This window comes from Molossus molossus, unplaced genomic scaffold (assembly GCF_014108415.1).
Source record: "Molossus molossus isolate mMolMol1 unplaced genomic scaffold, mMolMol1.p scaffold_m16_p_2, whole genome shotgun sequence".
Classification (NCBI taxonomy): Eukaryota; Metazoa; Chordata; class Mammalia; order Chiroptera; family Molossidae; genus Molossus; species Molossus molossus.
Window position 1 is genome coordinate 108,711,980 of NW_023425355.1, and position 25,188 is coordinate 108,737,167.

Consider the following 25,188-nt stretch of genomic DNA (forward strand, 5'->3'; position numbering starts at 1 on the left):
AAGTCTTCCATCTTCTTGGATTTTTTGGAATCATTTGAGGAGAATGGATGTTAGATCTTCTTTGAATGTTTGGTATAACGCCCCGTGAAGCTGTCCGGCCCTGGGCTTTTGTTTGGTGGGAGTTTCTTGATTACATCTCCAATTTCCTTAGCTGTTATTGGTCTGTTCAAGTTTTCTATCTCTTCTCAGTTCAGTTTTGGGAGACTGCGTGTTTTTAGAAATTTGTCCATTTTGCCTAGATTGTCCAATTTGTTGGCGTTTAATTGTTCATAGTATTTGTTAATGATCCTTTGTATTTCTGTGGTATCAGTTGTTACTTCTCCTCTTTTGTTTCTGATTTTTTTTTTTTTTTCATTATATAGATCCTCTACTTTTGTTTTCTGGTGTGTCTGGCTACAGGTCCATCAATCTTTTTTTTTTTTTTCATATCTTTATTGTTGGATGTAAAATGTATTACAGATGTTCCACATTTTTCCCCCACTGACCCCCTCCTCGCCACGCCCGCCCCCCTCCCACCTTTTCCCACACTATTGTCTGTGTCCATTGGTTATGTATATAAGTTCTTTGGTTTATTTTTCCCCACCCCCCCCAACCCCTTTCCATTTGAGGTTTGTCAGTCTAGCAATGAATTTGTGCTTCTTAATCCCTTCACCTTTTTCACCCATTCCCCCAACCCCCCTCCCAACTGGCAACCAACAGAATGTTCTCTGTATCTATGAGAATGTTTCTGTTCTACCTGTTCATTTTGTTTTTGGATTCCATTGTTGATAGATATGTATTCATTGCCATTTTGTTTGTTCATACATTTTATCTTTTTCTTCAAAAAGACCCTTCATCATTTCATATAATAACGGTTTGGTAGTGATGAACTCCTTTAACTTTTTCATGTCTGGGAAAGTTTTTATATGTCCATCGATTCTAAATGACAGCTTTGCAGGATAGAGTAATTTTGGTTGTAGGTTCTTGCTTTTCATCACTCTGAATATTTCTTCCCACTCCCTTCTGGCCTGCAAAGTTTCTTTTGAGAAATCAGCTGACAGCCTAATGGGAACTCCCTTGTAGGTAACTAGCTGCCTTTCTCTTGCTGCTTTTAAGATTCTCTCTTTGTTTTGAACCTTTAGCATTTTGATGATGATGTGTCTTGGTGTGGGCCTCTTGGGGTTCATCTTGTTTGGGACTCTCTGTGCTTCCTGGACTTGTATGTCTGTTTCCTTCACCAAGTTAGGAAAGTTTTCTGCCATTATTGTTTCAAACAGGTTTTCTACTTCTTGTTCTCACTCTTCTCCTTCTGACACCCCCAAGATGCGAATGTTGTCACACTTGAAGTTGTCCCAGAGGCTCCTTACACAATACTCATTTTTTTTATTCTTTTTTCTTTTTGCTGTTCTTATTGGGCGTTTTTTGCTTCCTTATATTCCAAATCGATGGTTTGCTCCTTGGATTTATGTACTCTATTATTGAAGCTGTGTAAATTATTCATTATTTCAGTTAATGCCTCCTTCGATTCTAACTGTGTATCCATGATTTCTAACTGGTGCTTTTTTATGCTCTTGAGGCCCTCCCTAAGTTCACTGACGATCTCACTAAGTTCATTGAGCATCCTTATAAGCAGTATTTTGAACTTAGTATCTGTTAGGTTGCTTATCTCCATTTCGCTTAGTTCTTTTATTGGGGTTTTGTTCTGTTCTTTTATTTGGGACCTGTTTCTTTGTCTCCGCATTTTGGCTGCCTCCCTGTGTTTGTTTCAGTGTATTACTTAATGAGAGGTATAGGGCTCGCTGAGAACAGATGCTGCTCGTTTGAAAGAATTTAGGAAAAACCTGAAGCAGGATCCAAGACAGGCCAATCTATGGTTAAGCAAGTGGCAACAGCTTGGGTGGGCTTAAAAGTTGGGTGGGGTGGAGCGGGGCCTCAGGGAGTCAGCAGGGTGAGGCTACCAGTGTGAACCAGGTTGCTGGAGTCCCAGATATGGCAGCTGTCTGCCGCCCCCAGGACGGGCTCACCAAAGGAACAAAGGGAGGAGAAAAATGGTGGCAGAGTGAACGGAAGCTACACAGACCGTCTCCCAGACCAAACTGGAATTACAACTATAACACAGACAAATTGACGGGAAAAAGCAACAGAAAAGCACCTTGCGAGGACCATATAACAACGGACACTGACTCCATCCCGGTAGGCTTGCGAAGGCGCGAGATGGGGTCTGGGAGCCCACAGTCGGCAGCTCGGCAGTGGCCTTAGCTGGGAGCGGCGCCCTCGGGTTCCACTCCCTGGCGGCTCCACAGCGCAGAGCCGGGACAGAGGCTAAAACAGCCACAGCCACACACTTTGGGCTCCAGCAGAGGGAAGGCAGACTGGACTGGAACTGTGTTGGGACACTCGGGATTTGGAGGGCGCTCAGAGCTTTTTCTGAGTGCAGCCACGCAGGACGGTGGCCGTATAGCTCCTTCCCAGGGCTCTAAGGAGAGGCAGCAGCCCCTCCCTCGGAGATCCAACCCCACCCTGTGGGCCATTGAAGTGCTAATTGAGGCTTATTAACAACCAGCATCTGCCCTACCCTCATGAAAGCCCCTTGTGCTGAGCCCCTGAGGGAGTTTTTCCATCAACTGACAACCCAAAACTCATCAAGTAACCTCGACTGCTAGCCTCCAGGCAAAAAGCTACAGGATAACAGTACCTTTCCTGAGCTGGCAACTTTAACCAGGAAAGTAAGACTTGACAGTGGTGTTTAACGTGGGTCCTCCCTCGCTCATCTAAACACAGGAGAGGGAGCCACAAACAGCAGAACACCAACACCCAAGGGAAAACTTGACAGGCTCCCAAAGCCCACAGTGATAGCCAAAATGGTGAAACACAGAAACAGAAGCCAAATGAAAGAGCAAGAGACCTCCACCGAAGATGAGATCAATGTGGAGCAATTAGACATGTTAACAGAGCTAGAATTCAGAGCCATGATCTTGAGGAAGCTGAACAGCATGAGTAAGGACATAGAGACACTGAAAATAAGCCAATTGGAAATTAAAAACAAACAAGAAGAGATAAAAAATGACATATCAGAAATGAAAAACACATTGGAAGGTTTAAAAAGCAGAGTGGAGGAAGCTGAGGACCGGATCAGTGAATTAGAAAACAGGGTAGAAAAAATCAAACAATCAGAAAAACAAAAGGAAAAAACTATTAAAAAACAAGAAGAGAGCTTAAGAGAACTGTGGGACAACTGGAAACATAATAATATTCGCATCATAGGAGTCCCCGAAGAAGAAGAAAATGAGCAAGGGATAGAGAATATATTCAAAAAAATAGTGACAGAAAACTTTCCTAATTTGGTGAAGGAAGAAGGCATTCAAGTTCAAGAAGCACAGAGAGTCCCAAGTAAGAAGAACCAAAACAGGCCCACACCAAGACACATAGTAATTAAAATGCCACAAATTAAGACAAGAGAGAATCCTAAAAGCAGCAAGAGATAAGCAACAGGTTACCTACAAAGGAAACCCCATAAGGCTCTCAGCTGACTTCTCACAAAAACACTACAAGCCAGAAGGGAATGGCATGAAGTAATCAAAGTCATGAAAAACAAGAATCTGAATCGAAGACTACTCTACCCAGCTAGGCTATCATTCAAAATAGAAGGTCAAATAAAGAGCTTTTCAGACAAAAAAAAAAGGCTAAGGGAATACATTAGCACCAAACCAGCACTGCAAGAAATGTTAAAAGGACTGCTGTAATTAGCAGTAGAAATGGGAAGAAAAATAAAACCACACTAAACAAAAATGGCAATAAATAAGTACATATCAATAATCACCTTAAATGTAAGTGGATTGAATGCTCCCATAAAAAGACACAGACTAGCTGATTGGATAAGAAAGCATGACTCATCTATATCTTGTTTACAAGAGACCCACCTCACACAAAAAAAGACTCACATAGGTTGAAAGTGAAGGGATGGAAAAAAATTTTCCAAGCAAATGGAAAGCAAAAAAAAGCTGGGGTAGCAATTCTCATATCTGATAAAATAGATTTCAAAATAAAGACCATAACTAGAGACAAAGAAGGTCGCTACATGATATTGAAAGGATCTATCCAACAGGAAGATATAACCTTGATAAACATATATGCACCCAATATAGGAGCACCAAAATATATTAAAAATCTTCTGGAGGACTTCCAAGGAGAAATCGACAACAATACAATCATAGAAGGGGACTTCAACACCCCGTTGACAGCACTGGATAGATCCTTTAGGCAAAAAATTAGCAAGGAAACAGAGTCTCTAAATGAAGCACTAGACCAAATGGATTTAATAGATATCTACAGAGAATTACACGCCAAAACTACAGAATACACATTCTTGTCAAGTGCACATGGGACATTCTCAAAGATAGACCACATAATAGGACACAAACTAAATCTCTACAAGTTCAAGAAGATTGAAATCATATCAAGCATCTTCTCAGATCACAATGGCATGAAACTAGAAATCAATTGAAACAAGAACATGCAAAGACATTTCAACACATGGAGGCTAAATAGCATGTTATTAAACAATAAATAGGTCACCGAGGAGATCAAGGAAGAAATTAAAAACTTCCTGGAAACCAATGAAAATGAACACACAACAACACAAAATCTATGAGATGCAGCGAAAGCAGTTCTGAGAGGGAAGTTCATAGCACTACAGGCCTACCTCAAAAAACAAGAAAAATTTCTAATTGATTGTCTAACCTCACAACTTAAAGAATTAGAAAGCAAACAAAACAAAACAAAACAAAACCCAGAGCAAGTAGAAGGAAGGAAATAGTAAAGATCAGAGCAGAAATAAATGACATAGAGACCAAAAAAAACAATTCAAAGGATCAATGAAACAAAGAGCTGGTTTATCGAAAAGATAAACAAGACTGATGGTCCCTTAGCTAGAATCACCAAGAAATAAAGAAAGAACCCAAATACACAAAATCAGAAATGAAAGAGGAGAAGTAACAACCAACACCACGAAAATACAAAAGATTGTTAACAACTACTATGAACAACTATATAGCAACAAATTCGACAATCTAAGCGAAATGGACAAATTTCTAGAAACACACTGTCTCCCAAAACTGGACCGGGAAGAGATAGAAAACTTGAACAGACCAATAACAACTAAGAAAATTGAAGAGGTAATCAAGACTCTCTCGCCCTGGCCAGTTTGGCTCAGCGGTTAGAGCGTCGGCCTGCGGTACAGAGAGACCCAGGTTCGGTTCCCGCTAAGGGCACGTACCTTGGTTGCAGTTTGTCCCCGGCCCTGGTTGGTCGTGCGGGTGGCAGCCACTCGATGTGTCCCTTTCACGTCGATGTTTCTCTCTCTCTCTCTCTCTCTCTCTCTCTTCCTCTCTCTCCCTCCCACTCTATCTGAACAAAAAATGAAAAACTGTCCTCGGGTGAGGATAAAAAAAAAAAAAAAAAAGTAATAAAAAAAAAAAAAAAGACTCTCAGCAAACAAAAGCCCAGGCCCATATGGCTTTACGGGGGAGTTTTACCAAACATTCAAAAAAGAACTAACACCCATTCTCCTCAAACTATTTCAAAAAATTCAAGAAGAAGGAAGACTTCCAAACACGTTCTATGAGGCCAGCATAATTCTAACTCCAAAACCTAAAAATCACACTACGAAGAAAGAAAACTACAGGCCAATATCCCTGATGAACATAGACGCCAAAATCCTGAACATAATATTAGCAAATCGGATCCAGAAATACATCAAAAAAATTATTCACCATGACCAAGTGGCATTCATTCCAGGGATGCAAGGCTGGTACAATATTCACAAATCAATAAATGTGATACACCACATAAATAAGATAAAGAATAAAAACCACATGATCATATCAATAGATGCTGAAAAAGCATTTGACAAAATCCAGCATCCATTTCTGATAAAAACGCTCAGCAATGTGGGAATAGAGGGATCATATCTCGACATAATAAAGGCCATATATGAAAGACCTACAGCCTACATCATACTCGATGAACAGAAACTAAAAACATTTCCATTAAGAACAGGAACAAGACAGGGATGTCCAGTTTCGCCACTCTTATTTAACATTGTACTGGAAGTCTTAGCCACAGCAATCAGACAGGAAGAAAAAATAAAAGGGATCCAAATTGGAAAGGAGGAAGTGAAACTGTCATTATTTGCAGATGACATGATATTATACATAGAAAACCCTAAAGACTCCATCAAAAATCTACTAGACTTAATAAGTGAATTTGGCACAGTAGCAGGATACAAAATTAACATCAAGAAATCGACGGCATTCTTGTACACCAATGATGAACTCACAGAAAGAGAAACTGAACAAACAATCCCATTTACCATCGCGCCAAAAAAATTACGATACCTAGGAATAAACTTAACCAAAGAAGTAAAGGACCTATTTGCAGAAAACTACAGGTCATTGAAAAAAGAAATAGAGGAAGATATAAAAAAGTGGAAGCACATACCCTGTTCATGGATTGGAAGAATTAACATCATTAAAATGTCCATACTACCCAAAGCAATCTATAGATTCAATGCAATCTCCATCAAAATACCAACGACATATTTCATAGAACTAGAACAAATACTTCAAAAGTTCATATGGAACCAAAAAAGACCCCGAATAACCACAGCAGTCTTGAAAAAGAAGGACAAAGTAGGTGGGATCACAATACCAGATATCAGGTTATACTACAAAGCAACTGTAACCAAAACAGCCCGGTACTGGCACAAGAACAGGCATATAGACCAGTGGAACAGAACTGAAAACCCAGAAATGGACCCAAGGCAATACGCTCAATTAATATTTGACAAAGGTGGCAAGAGCATACAGAGGAGTAAAGACAGCCTCTTTAATAAATGGTGTTGGGAAAATTGGACAGCTACATGCAAAAAAATGAAACTAGACCATCAATTTACACCATACACAAAAATAAACTCAAAGTGGATAAAAGACTTAAATGTGACCCATGAATCCATAAAAATTCTAGAAGAAAATGTAGGCAACAAAATTTTGGACATCATACGGAGTAGAATTTTCACTGATACATCACCTAAGGCAACAGAAACAAAGGAAAAAATGAACACATGGGACTACATCAAACTAAAAAGCTTCTGCACAGCAAAAGAAACAATCATCAAAATGGAAAGGCAACCCACTGTATGGGAGAACATCATTGCCAATGATGTATCAGATAAGGGGTTAATTTCCAATATATATAGAGTGCACATACAACTCAACAAAAGGAAGACAAAGAACCCAATTAAAAAATGGGCAGAGGAACTGAATAGACACCTCTCCAAACAGGACATAGAAATGGCCAAGAGACATATGAAGAAATGCTCAACATCACTAATCATCAGAGAGATGCAAATTAAAACAACAATGAGGTATCACCTCACACCTGTCAGAATGGCCGCCATCAAAAATTCATCAAACAACAAGTGTTGGCGAGGGTGTGGAGAAAAGGGGACTCTAATACACTGCTGGTGGGAATGCAGAGTGGTGCAGCCACTATGGAAAACAATATGGTGTTACCTCAAAAAATTAAAAATGGAACTTCCATATGACCCAGTGATCCCACTTCTAGGAATATACCCTAAGAAGCCTGAAACACCAATCAGAAAGAATATATATACCCCCATGTTCATAGCAGCACTATTTACAATAGCTAAGATCTAGAAACAGCCCAAGTGTCCATCAGTAGACGAATGGATAAAAAAGCTGTGGTACATATACACAATGGAGTACTATGCAGCGGTAAGAAAGAAAAATCTCTTATCCTTTGAGACTACATGGAGGGACCTGGAAAGTATTATCCTAAGTGAAATAAGCCAAGCAGAAAAAGACAAATACCACATGATCTCACTTATATACGAAATATAATGAACATAACAATCTGAGGAATACGGTAGACACAGAAACATGGAAGTAGGGCACAGACTGACATCCCTCAGAAGAGGGTGTGGAGGTGGTGGGAAGAGATAAACCACAGACCTTATATGCATGTATGCATGACCAATGGACCTGGACAACTGAGCCGGGGATGGGGTGGGAGTGGGGTGGGGAGTGGGGTGCCAATGGGGCAAAAAAGATGAAATATCTGTAACAAAATAATAAATAAAAAATTAAAAAAAAAAAAAAGGAACAAAGGCCTCTTACAGCACGTTTGTCCCCGAGAAAGCCCCCTCTCCAGCCCTCGCTCCAGTGCCAAACAGCTCAGTTCGTCCCTGGATGTCTCTGGCACCCCTCAAGCTGCCTCCCCTCCAAGCTTAGAGGGAGAGAGTCCGATAAGTCCGTGCACGGGCCCTTTAGGGAGCTGCCTGGGGCTCCAGCCGCTTCAGCTTCCCTGAGCCTCAGTTCCCGCTGGTTTTTCCAGCCAGAAGTTATGGGGACTTCTCTTCCTGTCACTGGAACCCTGAGCGCGGCACCTGGTGTGGGACAGGGACCCCTCAGTCCTCAGGAAGGACCTTCCCAGGCGCGGGAGCCTCCTGATTTTTATCCGCCACACTTAGGTGTGGGACCAGCCCATCGAGCCACTGCCGCCGCCGCCCCTCGCGCCGCCGCCCCTCCTTCCAGTCTGGATGTGGCTGCTGCTTTAATTTCGTAGTTGTAGGACTTCCATTCAGCTTGATTTCAGGTGGTTTTGAATGATGGTTGTTCTGTAGTTTAGTTGTAACTTTGATGTGGTTGTGGGAGGACGCGATACCGCGTTTACCTACGTCGCCATCTTGACCGGAAGTCTAGGTCCATCAATCTTGTTTATCTTTTTGAAAAACCAATTATTTGTTCCTTTTAACTTTTGAATTGTTTTTTTAGTCTCTATGTCATTTATTTCTGCTCTGACTTTTACTATTACTTTCCTTCTACTTGCTCAGGGTTTTTCTTTTTGTTTATTTTCTAGTTCTTTAAGTTGTAGGGTTAGAAAGTCAATTAGGAATTTTTCTTGTTTCTTGAGGTAGGCCTGTAGTGCTGTAACCTTCCCTCTCAGGACTACTTTCACTGCGTGCCATAAATTTTGTGTTGTTGTGTGTTCGTTTTCATTGGTTTCCAGGAAGTTTTTAATTTCTTCCTTGATCTCCATGGTAACCCATTCATTGTTCAATAACATGCTATTTAGCCTCCAAGTGTTTGAATATTTTTGGTGTGATTAAGTTCCAGTTTCATGCCATTGTGATCTGAGAAGATGCTTGATATGATTTCAATCTTCATGAATTTGTAGAGATGTACTTTGTGTCCTAACATGTGGTCTACCTTCGAGAATGTCCTGTGTGCACTTGAGAAGAATGTATATTCTGCAGCTTTGGTGTGAAATCTTCTGTAAATATCAATTAAGTCCAACTGATCTAGTTTGTCATTTAAGGAGTCTTTCCTTGTTAATTTTTTTCCTAGAAGATCTATCCAGTGGTGTCAGTGGGGTGTTAAAGCCACCCAGTATAATTGTATTGCTATTGGTTTCTCCCATGAAGTCCTCCAGAAGTTTTTTAATATATATGTTTACTAGGATTATATCCTCTTGTTGGATTGATCCTTTTAATATTATGTAGTGAACTTCTTTGTCTCTTATGATGGCTCTCATTTTGAAGTCTATCTTATCAGGTATGAGTACTGCTACACCAGCTTTTTTTTTTTTTCATTTCCATTTGCTTTGACCATTTTTTTCCATCCCTTCACTTTTATCCTGTGTGAGTCTTTTGTTGTGAGGTGGGTCTCTTGTAGCAGCATATATATGGATCATGTTTTCTTATCCAATCAGCTACCCTATGTCTTTTGATTGAAGGATTGAAGCATTTAAGCCATTTACATTTAAGGTAATTATTGATAGATAGTTATTAGTTGCCATTTTAATTTTATGCCTGTGCTTCTCTCTCTCTCTCTCTCTCTCTCTCTCTCTCTCTCTCTCTCCCTCCCTCTCTCTCCCCCCTTTCTTCTTCTTCTTCTTCTTCTTCTTCTTCTTCTTCTTCTTCTTCTTCTTCTTCTTCTTCTTCTTCTTCTTCCAGTTCCTTCAGCATTTCTTGCAGTGCTGGTTTGGTGGTGGTAAATTCTTTTAGCTTATTTTTGTCTGTGAAGCTCTTTATTTCTCCTTCAGGTTTGAATGATAGCCTTGCTAGATAAAGTAGTCTTGAATTCAGACCCTTGCCTTTCATTACTTTGCATACTTCCTGCCACTCCCTTCTGGCCTGCAGTGTTTCTATTGAGAAATCAGCTGACAGTCTAATGGGAGCTCCCTGGTAGGTAACTTTCTGCTCTCTCTTGCTGCTTTTAAGATTCTTTCTTTGTCTTTAATGTTTGCCATTTTAATTATGATGTGTCCGGGTGTCGGTTGTTTAGGGTTAATTTTGCTTGCGACTCTCTATGTTTCCTGGACTTGTGTGACTTTTCCTTCACCAGTTTAATGATGTTTTCTGTCATCATTTCTTTGAATAAGTTCTCTATTCCTTTCTCTGATTTTTCTCCTTCCAGCACCCCTATAATGTGAATGTTGTTACATTTTGTAGTGTCCAAAAGCTCCCTTAAACTCTCCTCCTCCTTTCTAATTTTTTTGCATTTGCTTCTTCTTTTGGGTGTTTTTTTCTACCTTGTCTTCTAAGTCGCTGATTTGGTCTTCAGCTTCTTCTAATCTACTATTGAGTCCTTCTAATGTATTTTTCATAACAGTTATGTCATTCTTTATTTTCTCTTGATTTTCATTCATAGCTTCTACCTTATTTTTCACACTGATATAGTTCCCACTAAGCTCTTCACAATTCTTATTAAGTTGCTTGTAGTTTTCACTAAATTGTTTGAGCACCCTTAAAATCATTGTTTTGAATTCTTTATCTGACAAATTGCTTTCTTCCATTTCCTGCAGTTCCTTTCCTGATGATTCCTCCTTTTCTTTCATTTGGTGTTGTTTCTTTGTCTCACCATTTTATCAATGTGGTAGTTCTAGGCCCGGTGAGGGATGTTAGTATGTGTAGGCAGGTCGGTGTTTAACAAATAAGGCTGCTGTGCCTCCCAGACTGTTTTGGTGTATGGCGCCTCTTGCCTGCTGTGGGTCCTGGATGATTGACAGCTGGCATCTTGTATTGGTCTGTCATGCAGGTCGCACCCTGAGTCTTGCTGCTGCTTGGGTTGGGGCACCACTCCTGATCAGCCTCTGCTGATGACACTGGGGATGGGTCTCAGCTGCCAATCTGTGGTGCTACTCCCTGGGGTAAGAGGGTCCTGCTGTAATCTGCTGAGGTGCAGGGGTTCAGCAGGTGCTCTGCTGGGGTGCGTGGGTCCTGCTTGTGTGCTGCTGGGGTATGCTGCTGCCTGGTGGGGCTCAGCTCCTGATCAGTTGCAGCTTGTGGCAAGTGTCAGCTCCTGATTTGCACTACTACTGTTCCTGCTGTTGCCAGAGGGTGCTCTCAACTCTCAATCCTCTGCTGTTGTTGGGGGCTGAAGATGATCTTCTCCTGGGACTTGCTGCTGCTGGGGGTATGAGTTCCACTCCAAATCCACTGTTGCAGTTGTCAGGGGAAGGTCTCAGCTGCCTGAGTCTTGCTGCTCCTTGGGCTGGGGCACTGCTCCAGATCAGCCTTTGCTGATGCCACTGGGGATGGGTCTCAGCTGCTGTTCTGTGCTGCTGCTGCTGCCTGGGGATGGATGTCCCCTCCCAAGCCTCTGCTGCTGGGGGTGTGTTTCAGCTCCTGAGTCTCAGCTGCTGTTGGGGGTAGGGCTCCACTCCCTCACAGTCACTGCTGCTGTGGGGGAAGGTGCAGGGCCGCCAAGCTGGCACTAGTGCTTCTGGGGGTGTGTCTCATCTCCTGAGTCTCAGCTGCTGTTGGGGGTAGGGCTCCACTCCTGCCCAGTCACTGCTGCTATGGGGGATGGTGCTTAGTTCCTGGCTTGTTGCAGCTACTGCAGCAGGCACCTCAATAGTGCTGCTATTGTGCACTGGTCTACATTGACACAGCGGGGTCCACTGGTCCCATAGTGCAAGGTGCTCTGGTGAACTCAGGTGGCTCCGCCCTAGCCACTCCCTGCTGCCTCCTCTCAGGGAAGAACAGGGATCTTCCAAAATGGTGGAGCCTCCTGGCTGCACAGGAAGAAGCTCGCTGACGAGCCACTTACCGCAGTAGCCAGCTGCTTTCTGTCCACAGCACAGGAACCTTCTGCCCCATGATTCTGCACTGCTCAAGGTGGTCTTCCACATTCATGTTCACTCACACTCTCTCTCACACTCGCTCACACTCTCACACACTCACCCTTGCTCCGGTCCTGCCTGCTGCCATCTTCTCTCCGACTCATCATTGTTTTAATTATGACACATTGATTAACTATGATACTTAACTAAACTAAACCCTGCTTCACAAGCATATTTAACAACTAAATCATGTAGAAGGTATTTAGGTGTGTAACCAGAAAGTCAACTCACAGGTTTGTAAGCACTAGAACTTTCGCTTCTTCTCCCTGACTGCTAGGAGAGCTTGATAATAGTAAATTCACTAAAAGTAAAAACTCATTTGTTTGAGTTTCCTCAGCATTCCCAAACAAGCTGACCAAGGCAGCTTCCTTACTGGAAAAACTGACTTTTGAGATTTTAATTTTTTCTGGTATCTCTACATGTGTGTATCTCCACATATAATAATGGCAGCCTCTGAGGGCAATAACATATTTTTTTCACTTTTGCACTGTACATTTTCATATTGTTTCAATGTCTCACAATGAACATGCACAGAATAGCCAACTTTGAAAACATTTTTCTTCCCAATGCATGGGAAAAAATGCGCTGGCAAATCCTTCTATATTGACAGCATGTGCACTATCTGTGGCATGATCCATTGATAAAGACGGTGGTGGCCTTGAAAAGGGTAAGGAGGGGAATAAAGTGACTGGAGTTAGCATATCTGCTGTCTTTAGCATGTGTTCTAGTATTTGTAAACATGAAATAATTTGCCTTATTTTTATGTTCTAAAACCTTAGAACAAAAAAGCAGATTCTGTCTGAGAAATAAAAACTAATTTTCATTTCAACATAAAGTTCTTTGTTGGTCAGTCAGATATGTCCTTGGAAAGAAAGGCCAGAGTCTTGAATTAGACTGTGCCTTCAGCTAGCATTGTGACCTCAAACTGCTGACTTCTGATCTTAAAGGGAAAGCCACACTTCTTGTCTTAGATTTTCTTCCTAAGAGCAGTTAGTGTTCTTTCTTCTACACGTTTCTTTCCACTGGAGAAAGTATTTAAATATGTTCAATGATGGTAAATCTTTGTCTTGTGAGTAAAACTTGCTTTGGGGAAACAGCCAAAACTTATCCAGAACCAAGTGGTATGATTAATATGCGAAATGAGTTTGAGAATACTATGCCTATACAGGGGCCCGGGACATTGGGTACTTCAAAAAGATTCACATCTATTATCTTCCTGAGTCCTCCTGCCATTCCATCATTCCCTCTTGTAGAGGCAGAACTGAGTCTTATTTGGGCCAAGATTCCAATCCTAACTCACTGCCCTTCCCTAGAGCATCAATTAAGCTACCTTTCTCTGTGTTGATGGGCTTATTAGCTGTCCTTGGAGCAAGGAGCAAAGATTCAGTGAACCCACTCTCTGGCCAAAGGGTTTGTGGTAAGGTTATCCCCAGCCCAGAACTGGGCCTGGAAGCTTCCAGGACCTGAGGCAGCTCTGAAGTCCAGCAACCATGCATCTAGTGTTTCTCATGGGCTCCCAGTCACTCTGGTTCATGGCATCTCTACCTCTTTCCACAGCTCCATCCTGTCTCCATTTTCTCAGAGGTATTCCAAGTCTAAATCCCAAAAGAGAGACACAATTATTTACTTAATCTTCACCAACACCCCATTAGGCAGAGCTTTTCACACCAGGCACCTCCAACCCATCAAAAATGGCCTCGCCCTCTGCCCAGATGGTGTGGCTCAGTGGTTGAGCATCAGCCCATGCACCAAGAGGTTGCTGGTTCAATTCCTGGTCAGGGCACATGTCCAGGTTGTGGGCAAAATCCCCAGTAGGGGCCATGCAGGAGGCGGCTAATTGATGTTCTCTTTCATCGATGTTTCTATCTCTCTCCTTCTCCCTTCCTTTCTCTCTAAAATCAATAAAGGGAAAAAAATTTTAATGGCCTAGCTCTCTTCTAGCTTCAACTAGAAGGGGACATAAGGCATGGAAAGTACCACCACTGGTTAGAAGGTGTGTCTATAATGTGGTAGTGATGGTGTTAGTCCTGATCCTGATAACAATAATAGTGATAATAATGTGTTGCATTTACTGAGTGCATAACACATGCCTCTCACCATGACCAGCCTTTAGCATGCAGGTTCTTTGGCCTTGTGTTCAATTCCCAAAAAGTTAGCAATACAGAATTTGAACAACTTCTCTAATCCTTCCACCATGCGAAAGTGGACCATTTGGCAGCATGACTTCTGGCACCTTTTCCTGGCCAAAATGACCAAAGAGACAATCCTAGTATCTTCACTCATCCCTGACCCAATATAGGAAGTATAAAATGGAGGCATCTAGTTCAGCTCTCCTTTTGTTCATATCACCCTGAGATGCTGTGTGAGGTTAATGGCCAATCTGAGACAGTATGTGGACCTTGGACAACCAATGTCTTTTCAGCTTCAACTTGGCCCTCTAGATTCCTCCTTCAGCTTGAGTTCTCCTCACTCTGTGGAGGAGAGGGTCAAACCTTCCAAGAAGGCATAGCAGGCTCTGTGATGGGATTGGAAGAGTCAGAAATTCATCTCTTCTCCAAACATCTGTGATTCCCTTCTGAGAGATTCATTTGGTTGAGTTTTGAAGGTTGTCTGGGCTTCAGGAGCACACTTATTACAGTATGCATAGCCCCCTTTAAAGGGTAATGCTTTGGGCTTTTAGCAACCAAAACCTTCTGGAGGGAAATGCCAGCTGAAAAATGACAGAGAAGTGCTTCTCCCCCAGATGTCCACACTCTGCTATCAAGAATACATTTGTATTTCTGTCCAAAATAAAGGAAAAAGTCTGCCCAGGACTTTTCCAAAGCTCCTAAATAAGAATGCTGAATCAAATATCACCCACTCCTCTTCCATGATCCCCACCAGCATTTCCAAGACTTGCCTAATAAAAAGTGATGCAAGACACCTGTTAAAAATGCAGAGTCCTAGGCCCTCACTGGACAAACCTATTCAGAATTTCTAGATGAAGCTTAGGGATCTGTACTTTTATGGCATTCTAAAGGCTTTGATTGTCAGTCAAATTTGGGACACAGTATTCTAAAATCACCAATTTCTTTTTCCTCCTCTTTCCCCATTAAATTATTTGTAATGCCCTACTGAGACTCGGGCATAGAAGTATACTTGGATGCCAACAAGTAGCATAATATTTTTCTTTTTCTTTTTCTTTAATCCTCACCTGAGCACATTTTTCCATTTTTGTTCAGATACAGCATGAGGAAGAAAGAGGAAGAGAGAGAGAGAAAGAGAGAGAGAGAGAGAAACATCAACGTGAGAGGGACACATTGAGTGATTGCCTCCCGCACAACACCAATCAGGGCCAGAGACAAATCACAACCGAAGTATGTGCCCTTGACCAGAATTGAACCCAAGACTCATTGGTCCGCAGGCCAATGCTCTAACCACTGAGCAAAACCGGCCAAGGCACAGCATGATCCTTAGCAAGCCATTTCCCTTTCCTGGTCCTTACCTTAGTATTCTCATCTGGAAAACGGAACCACTTTACTGGATCACTTGATAATGAAGTCTACCATTTGCATTTGCCAGCATGGGCTGTGAAAATTAATATTTTCACATGTTTTGAAAGCTTTTTTTAATTAATCGTTTTAATTTTCCAGGAGAGTAACCAGTACAATAGAAAACTAAAGGCTCAAAGTCCCTGTGTGTGGGGAGATAATGTCTGTGAAAAGACTTGCCATTGGGCCTGACACTTAGAACTTCTAGGAAGTGTGAGCCTCTTTTCCCCAGCTGTGTCTTGCCTACCATTTTTTCAAATAGTGATCATCACAGAAGCTTCTGCATCAGCCCTCCACATACATCTCCCATGACACCGTCGCCCCCAGAATTTATCAACACAAGGGACCACCGGAGATAGGTAATGTGTGCACAGTATTGTCCGACAGCATGTGGTCAGCTTCAAAGCCCAGACCCTTTACAGCACACTATGTGGCCCCCTAGACAGGGCCATTACTCAGCCAGTCCCAACTGAGATGTGGTTCCCCTGTTGCCATTTTCCATTTCTGATGGGACCTTCAGATTGGGCAGATCTCATTCATGGAATGGAACTTGAGAAGAAGCTAGGACAATTCTGGCAAGATTACTGACAATCCACCTAATTTTGAAGTTGTCTGCTAGGAGGAAAACCCCTTTTCTGCTTGACAATTGGATAAGCTTCTTAACGCTAGCTTCTAGAAAGGAACAATAAGCACACCTCTTTTATTTTCTAAGGACCTCCATCAGAGTCACAAAATTATTTGTTTAAACAATTCAACTTTTACGCTTCTGTTCTGGGCAGAACCCTTTAAATAAGGATGTTGCTTATTGCTGGTGGTGTAATTTGAGCAAGCACATGCAATAATGTGGATAAAAGCTAGATAAAAGCTAACTGACGGTCAAACAACTCATTGAGGAAGTTATGTCTTGTGTTACTTAGATTTCACTAGAAGCTTCAAAAGTGAAAGCATATCTAGATTTCAGTCTCAATTGTTGTCATTTCTACAATGAATAAGTGCTTTACCCTTAACCAGTGTATAATGTGTGTATATTATATAGAGAGATACTGTATATAACAGATAATTATAAGATATAAGTGTAAAACATTAATTACTAATTCATGTGATTGATTATGTTGATTAATATAATTAATTAATACACAATTTTAATTAATACAAAATATTATATAATATATAATTTTATGTATATGTAAAACAGGTTTATTTCAAGAAATTAGCTTATGTAATTGTGGGGGCTGGCAAGTCCAAAATCCAGTGGGCTGGAGACCCTTGGGCAGAAGCTGACACTACAGTTCACAGGTGGAATTTCTTCCTCTTCAGAGAAACTTTAGTTTTACTCTTAAGGCCTTTCAACTAACTGGGACAGGCACACATATTATCAAAGAGCATCTCCTTTAAAGTCAACTGACTAGAGATGTTATCCATATCTACAAAATATCTTCACAACAACACCTAGATCAGTGTTTTATTTAACTGAGCACTATAGCCTAACCAAGTTGACACATAAAACTGACCATAAGAAATAGAGGAAGATATAAAAATGTGGAAGCATATACCTTGTTCATGAATTAGAAGACTTAACATCATTAAAATGTCCATACTACCCAAAACAATCTATAGATTCAATGCAATCCCCATTAAAATACCAACAACAAATGTCACAGAACTAGAACAAATACTCCAAATGTTTATAAGAAACCAAAAAAGACCCCAAGTAGACACAGGAGACTTGAAAAAGAATAAAGTAGGAGAGATCATAATACTGGATATCAGGTTAGACTACAAAGCCACTGTAATCAAAACAGCTTGGTACTGGCACAAGAACAGTCATATAGATCTATGTAACAGAACAAAGAACCCAGAAATTGACCAAAGACATTGTGCTCAAATATTTGACAAAGGAGGCAAGAGCATACAATGGAGTAAAGACAGTCTCTTTAATAAATGGTGTTGGGAAAATTGGACAACTACATTAAAAAAAAAAATGAAACTAGACCACCAACTTATACCACACACAAGAATAAACTCAAAATGGATAAAAGACTTAAATATGACTTGTAAATCCATAAAAATCCTAGAAGAAAATATAGGCAGCAAAATCTCAGACATCACACGCAGCAGATTTTTCACTGATATAACACCTATGGCAAGAGAAACAAAGAAAAAATTAATAAATGTGACTACATCAAACTAAAAAGCTGCACAGCAAAAGAAACAAGCATCAAAATGGAAAGAGAACCCACTGTATATAAGAATATAATTACCAACAATACATCAGATAAGAGGTTAATTTCCAAAACATATAGAGTACTCATACAAATCAACAAAAAAAGACAAAGAACACAGAGGACCTAAATAGACACCTCTCCAAATTGGACATACAAATGTCCAAGAGACATGAAAAAATGCTCAGTGTCACTAATCATCAGAGAGATGCAAATTAAAACAACAATGAGGTATCACCTCACACCTGTCAGAATGGCCGCCATCAACAATTCATCAAACAACAAGTGCTGGTGAGGGTGTGGAGTAAAGGGGTCTCTAGCACACTGCTGGTGGGAATGCAGACTGGTGCAACCACTATGGAAAACAATATGGTGTTACCTCAAAAAGTTAAAAATTGAACTGTCATTTGACCCAGTGATCACACTTCCAGGAATATATCCTAAGAAGCCTGAAACACCAATCAGAAAGAATATATGCACTCTTATGATCATAGCAGTACTATTTACAATTGCTAAGATCTGGAAACAGCCCAAGTGTCCATCAATAGATGAGTGGATAAAAAAGCTGTGGTAAATATGCACAATAGAATACTATGCAGCTGTAAGAAAGGTCTTTTATCCTTTGAGATGACATGGAGGGACCTGGAGAGTATCATCCTAAGCGAAACAAGCCAAGCAGAGAAAGACAAGTATCACATGATATCACTTATTTGAAGAACATAATGAACAAAATAAGCTGGCGAACAAAACAGACCTAGAGACATAGAAATAGGGATCAGACTGACAAACCTCAGAGGAGGGGGGGCAGGAAGAGATAAACCAGATAAATCAAAGAACTTATATGCATATTTGCATAACCAATGAACATAGACAACATTACTGTTAAGTGGTGGGGGGTGGAAAGATCAGGGAGGAAGGTGTCAATGGGGGAGAAAAAAGAAACATCTGTAACAAAAATAAATTAATTTTAAAAATATAAAAATAAAATTTAAAAAGACCTGAAAAAAAAGTGACTATATAGTGATATATCCACTAATTTGTATTGACTGTTTTACAGACTGTTAGGGGTTGTGGTGAAGAAGTTTGACAATCACTTTCAGTACCATCCTGCACAGAAGGCCCCTGTTAAGTACCCAGGTTGTGGTAGATCAGCAAGCATCCATATTGGCCTCTGCCAGTTTATTCTGGTTCTCATCTGGAGGCAGAAGCATATGCTTACCAAGGCCATGGTACAGCTGTGGCCCTGTAGTAGTGTGACCAAACATTTTGGTTTCCCAGGTTTAGCACTGAAAACTCAGTATCTCGGGAAACCTTCAGTCCCAAGCAAAAGGGATAATTGGGCAACCTACCTTGTTGGCTTCTCCAGGTCTTCTCCAAACTCCAAGCTCCAACCTCAGGCCCCCAGAAGTCTTTCCACCCTTCTGAATTCCTACTTGGTAGATGAAGGGCTCTAGGTTGCTATCCCTGACCCATGTTGGGGTGCTCAGGGTTCACTCAGCCAGAGCCTCCCTTAGGCAGGCAACCAGCAAACACTGTCTACAGACAGCTGTGAACACATATTCTACCCTGGGACTTTCAGGCTTAGTTTGTGATCTACAAAGCCAGGCTCTTAGAACTTGAAAATCCAGTTCTTACAAGTCTTACTTTTGCTGTCTTTGCTATCATTGGCTATTGCCACAATTCTCTATGCTTGGAGTTTAAACTTTTTAATTTAGTAAGATCAGATAGCATTTATTAAATGCTTACTGCTCACCAGACACTGTTTCAATATTTTATGTCTATTAATTTATTTGATACTCATGACTTCTTAGGGTGTTATTACTGGCATCCTCACTTTATTTATTTTTTTATAGTTTCATGTGTTCACTGAGAACTGAGTTCTATTAATTAATTTTATTTTGTTACAAATATTTCTCCTTTTTCTGCCATTGATATCCTCTTCCTGATTCCTCCCCCCACAGCATTGTTGTCTATGTCCATTGGTTATGCATATAAGTTCATTGGTTTATCTTTTCTCTCCTCCCTGTCCCCTTCCTCTGAGGTCTGATTCCTATTTCTATGTCTCTAGGTCTGTTTTGTTTGCCAGCTTATTTTGTTCATTATGTTCTTCAAATAAGTGATATCATGTGATATTTGTCTTTCTCTGTTTGGCTTGTTTCGCTTAGGATGGTACTCTCCAGGACCCTCCATGTCGTCTCAAAGGATAAGAGAGCTTTCTTTCTTAAAGCTGCATAGTATTCCATTGTGTATTCATACCACAGCTTTTTTTATCCATTCATCTACTGATGGACACTTGGGCTGTTCCCAGATCGTAGCAATTGTAAATAGTGCTGCTATGAGCATAGGGACACATATATTCTTTCTGATTGGTGTTTCAGGCTTCTTAGGATATATTCCTGTAAGTGGGATCACTAAGTCAAATGGCAGTTCCATTTTTATTTTTTTGAAGAAACACCATATTGTTTTCCATAGTGGCTGCACCAGTCTGCATTCCCACCAGCAGCGTACTAGAATCCCCTTTTCTCCACACCCTCGCCAACACTTGTTGTTTGATAAATTGTTGATGGCAGTCATTCTTGCAGGTGTGAGGTGATATCTCATAGTTGTTTTAATTTGCATCTCACTGATGATTAGTGACACTGAGCATTTTTTCATATGTCTCTTAGATATTTGTATGTCCTGTTTGGAGAGGTGTCAATTTAGGTCCTTTGCCCATTTTTTAATTGGGTTCTTTGTCTTCCCTTTATTGAGTTGTATGAGCACTCTATATATTTTGGAAATTAATCCCTTATATGATGTATCATTGGCAATTATACTCTTCCATATAGTGGATTCCCCTTCCATTTTGATGCTTGTTCTTTTGCTATGCAGAAACTTTTTAGTTTGATGTATTCCCATATATTTATTTTTTTCCTTTTCTCTTGCCTTATGCATTGGATCAGTGAAAATTCTGCTGTGTGTGATGTCTGAAATTTTGTTGCCTACATTCTTTTTTATATATATATTTTTTATTGATTTTAGAAAGAGAAGAAGGGAGAGGGAGAGAGAGATGGAAACATCAATGAGAGAGAACATCAATTGGCCTCCTCCTGCATTCCCCCCATTGAGGATTGGGCCCACAACCTGCGCATGTGCCCTGAGCAGGAATCAAAGCAGCGAGCTCTTAGTGCATGAGGCAATGCTCAACCACTGAGCCACAACAGCTGGGCATTGCCAACATTTTCTTCTAGAATTTTTTATGGATTCACGAGTCACATTTAAGTCTTTTATTTGTTTTGAGTTTATTCTTGTGTATGGTGTAAGTTGGTGCTCTAGTTTCATTTTTTTGCATGTAGCTGTCCAATTTTCCCAACACCATTTATTAAAGAGGCTGTCTTTACTCCATTGTATGCTCTTGGCATCCTCACTTTAAAATAGAACCAAAAGTACAGAAAGACTAAGTAACTTGTCCAAGGTCACATAGCCAGCTGCTACATGGGAAGCTTGGGTTAAATTCTAGCAGACTACCCTGGCCAGCTGGGCTCAATTAGATCACCGTCCTGAGGACCGAAGGGTCATGGGTTCGATTCCTGGTCAAGGGCATGTACTTAGGTTGCAGGTCCAATCTCCAGCTGGGGTTGGGATTGTGCAGGAGGCAACAAATCGTGGCTGTGCATGTGCCTGTCTCTCTCCCCCTCCTTTTCTTCCACTCTATCTAAAAATCAATGGAAAAATAGCCTGGGGTGAGGATTAACAAAAAATAAAATAAAATTCTGGCACACTGGGCCCCAGGGTCTTTTTCTTAAATATGTTTCTTTGCTTTTATTAGTACATCATGTTTGTTCAGCCTGAGGAGAAAGGTGTAGGAGAGGGTTAGAAGGTCATAGAAAATAAGCCTAGGTCTATCTCTCAATTTTATCCCAAGACGAACAAAGCGGCACACATAACATGCTAGTGTGTACCATCATAACTGTGGTGACATCCTAGTGAAATAGTAGAGGGAATTTAAAAGGCTAATCACAGAGGGCCAATTCAGTTAATTCAGCCTGAGCTCAAGTATGCCTGGAAGGGCAAGGTGGTGTGCCACTGTGGATAGAGATGCAGACAGGAGCTCCAGGGCTCTGACTACCAGCTGACTGTCTGCTGGGGCTGCCCCACTTACTCAGTGCCCTCCTCCTCTGCCCCCAGGACATCTCTGGCCCTTCTCCGAGGCTCCCAGGGCCTCCCCCCCATACCCCTTCCGTGTAGCCTGCTCAGTTCCCTCTTGCCCTACCCCTAAGTGTACTCTGTCCCCCCACCACTAAGGGGGTCTTCTTCCTCCCCTTCCTGCCCCACCCCGAGTAGCGCTCAGTCACTCCTCGATCCCTGACCCTCTCCCCCTTCCTGGGGTCTGTCCCCTCCCAGGGCTCACTTGGCCCCCTAACCCCAGGTTGTCCCCCACCAGCAGGGCCTGCCAGTGCCCCGACTGACCAGGGTCCCACGAGTGTTTAGCACCCTTCAGAATCTCTCTCACCCACCTCTCTGCAGGGCCTGCCTAGCCCCCTCCTGCGATGCCCATCACAGCGACTCCTGGACCGAGTGGTTCGGCGCTATGCCGAGGTGGCTGACGCTGGCAGCATTTTCATGGACCATTTCACCGATCGCGACAAGTTACGCCTGCTCTACACGTTGGCTGTCAACACGCATCCCATCCTTCTACAGGTATGCAGTGACCCGGGAAGCTGCTCCAGGAAAAGGGTTCATGTCAGACTCCGAGGAGGACAACATTGGGATAAGCTTTCAACCCCTTTACTGCATGCTTTGGGGTAACCAACCCATGTTAGTACTTTTGTGGCATTCAGTAAATACCCATTGGCTTCTGCAGAGGGAAAGTGCTATGGTTGCTGTAAAGAAAAGAGGTGTGGGAGCTCGGGTGGGTCGTGGGACAGCAGCCACCTTCACTGCCTGAGTTAGCCCCCAAGGGCTCTGTGAAGGGGCCGGGGACAAACTGCAACTCTGACCAGTGCTTCAAAAATCAGTAATATTTGAGCAAGCCCAGGAGATGGGAAAATAGCCAAAGAATGACCCCCAGAAGTTCCCTGCAGCTACAGTTGGAAAAGAGAAAAAAAATGGGAGTAATTTAAAGGTCGCTTAATAGGGGAATGGTGAAATAAATAAGGAGCACTAGAGCCTGGGGATGCGCTGGTCAACAAGACAGGGGAGTGGAGGGAAAGGAGAGACTCTGGGCCAGTGCAGTGGTTCCCAAAACCTGTGTCACCCAAGGAGATCCTTCATGATTTTTGGCCTATTACAGAACCTGGTGCCTGCATTATTATTTTCTTAAATATTTTTCTTGCCCGGCCTGTGTGGCTCAGTGGATTGAGCGTTGTTTCATGGACTGAGAGGTCCCGATTCAATTCTGGTCAGAGCACATGCCCCGGGTTGCAGGCTTGATCACCTGTAGGAGGTATGCAGAGGAAGCCAATCAATGTTTCTCTCTCACATCCATGTTTCTCTCTCTCTCCCTTCCTCTCTCTCTAAAAATCAATAAAAACATACTTTTAAAAATAAAAATATTGCCCTGGCTGATTTGGCTCAGCGGTTGGAGCATCAGCCCGCGGACCAGAGAGCCCCGGGTTCGGTTCCCGCTAGGCGCACGTATCTCGGTTGCAGTTGGTCCCCGGCCCCAGTTGGGGTCATGTGGGTGGCAGCCAGTTGATGTGTCTCTCTCACATTGATGTTTCCTCTTTCTCTTCCTTCCTCTCTTGCTCCCTATCTGAAGATGAATGCAAAAATGTCCTTGAGTGGGGATAAAAAACAAATAAATAAATAAATAAATAAATAAATAAATAAATAAATATTTTTCTTTAAATCATCCTAAAGTTGACCCTCTTTTTTCCCCCATGGTCTCTTCCTAAGCAATGATATCTGTGAAATATCAAAAAGCGTCATATTTGTTTCAACTATACAATTCTTAAAAAACATTCCTCTGAATCTAAATACCATCTCAAATCCTGGCAAGAGCCTTATTATTCTCATACCTCACTTGGGGACACTGTTAAAATGCAATCCACTGAATGGAAATAAGAGCTTCCTTTTCCAAATCTATTCATCTAAAACAAGAACAAAAAAGAGAGGATGGATGGGGTGGGAATGGTGCCTTGTTTCAAGAGACTGTGAGGCAGAGAGAGAGAGAGAGAGAGAGAGAGAGAGAGAGAGAGAGAATGCTCTCTATGTGAATTTTTTCTCTCCAATCCTCTCTAATGCTTCCTCCTCTTGATTTGGCAGATATTCCCTGGAGCCGAGGGATGGCCACTGCCCAAGTACCTGGGCTCCTGTGGCCGATTCCTTGTTAGCACCAGCACCAGCCTACTGCAGGAATTCTATGGTGCACCCCCAGACCAGGCTGCTGACCTGGCCTACCAGCTCCTCAGGATACTGGAGTCTCTACGGAACAATGATTTGAACTACTTCCTCTATTTCACCCACGTGGATGCTGCCATGTTTGGCATATTTAACAACGGGCATCTGTTCATCCGGGATGCCAGTGCCCTGGGTGTCATCGACAAGCAGGAAGGTACTCAGCATGGGCCTGGCTGAGCAGCTGTCAGAGAGGAAGTCAGAGTGACAGGAGCTTGGAGGGGTGCCTGGGGGTAGGGCCATTGGGCCTTTCTAGTCTCCGTATGTCATAGTGAGAGTAGCCCAAGTTCATGTTAGGTATCCCTCTTCTCCTTTAGAGTCCCTGCTCCAACTCCAACTCCAAAGGGCTTTCTTGTCCATTTTGCATCATGGCATGGCCCCAAAGGCAATGCTGTTGTCCAATTCAGTCTGTGTGGTCCGAGGACCTGCCCTGCCCTTTGTAATGTACACAGCACTCCTCAATCCATCTCCCTCTTAGTGCCTTTCTCATCAGATGCTTTCAGCCTTTATCTAAATCTTAATTATCTGGCTGATTCACTTGTATATTTTGTAATCCATTTTGGCACCTTTGCTTTTTATAAAGTTTCCTATTAAAAAGCATGGCACCACATGAGGTATATGAGTGAATCATGTTTTTCACTATGTGCACAGACTTATCAGGGGTTCCGGAGCACTTTGAGCATCCCAATCTCTAAAGGTAATCAAATGTTGTGAGTCCAATGACAGGACAGAGGATTTTTTTTATGACAAGGTCTACAAAAGTAGACCAATTAAACCACACTACCTCATTCCCTGGTTTACTTTCATTAGAAGAAATGAGGCTGATCCCAGAATATTCAAGATACGTAAACCACTGAGTGTCAGTCCCACTACAA

General features: G+C 42.0%; 1 protein-coding gene across 1 annotated transcript in view; it reads left to right on the forward strand.

Annotated features, from left to right (window-relative positions):
• Positions 1-25,188, forward strand: part of DIPK2B (divergent protein kinase domain 2B) — an 85,185-nt gene that overhangs the window by 58,790 nt on the left and 1,207 nt on the right. Inside the window, exons 3-4 of the mRNA XM_036271364.1 lie at positions 22,442-22,615; positions 24,182-24,470. Of these exons, the coding sequence (XP_036127257.1) occupies positions 22,442-22,615; positions 24,182-24,470 (463 nt within the window). The remainder of the gene's footprint in view (positions 1-22,441; positions 22,616-24,181; positions 24,471-25,188) is intronic.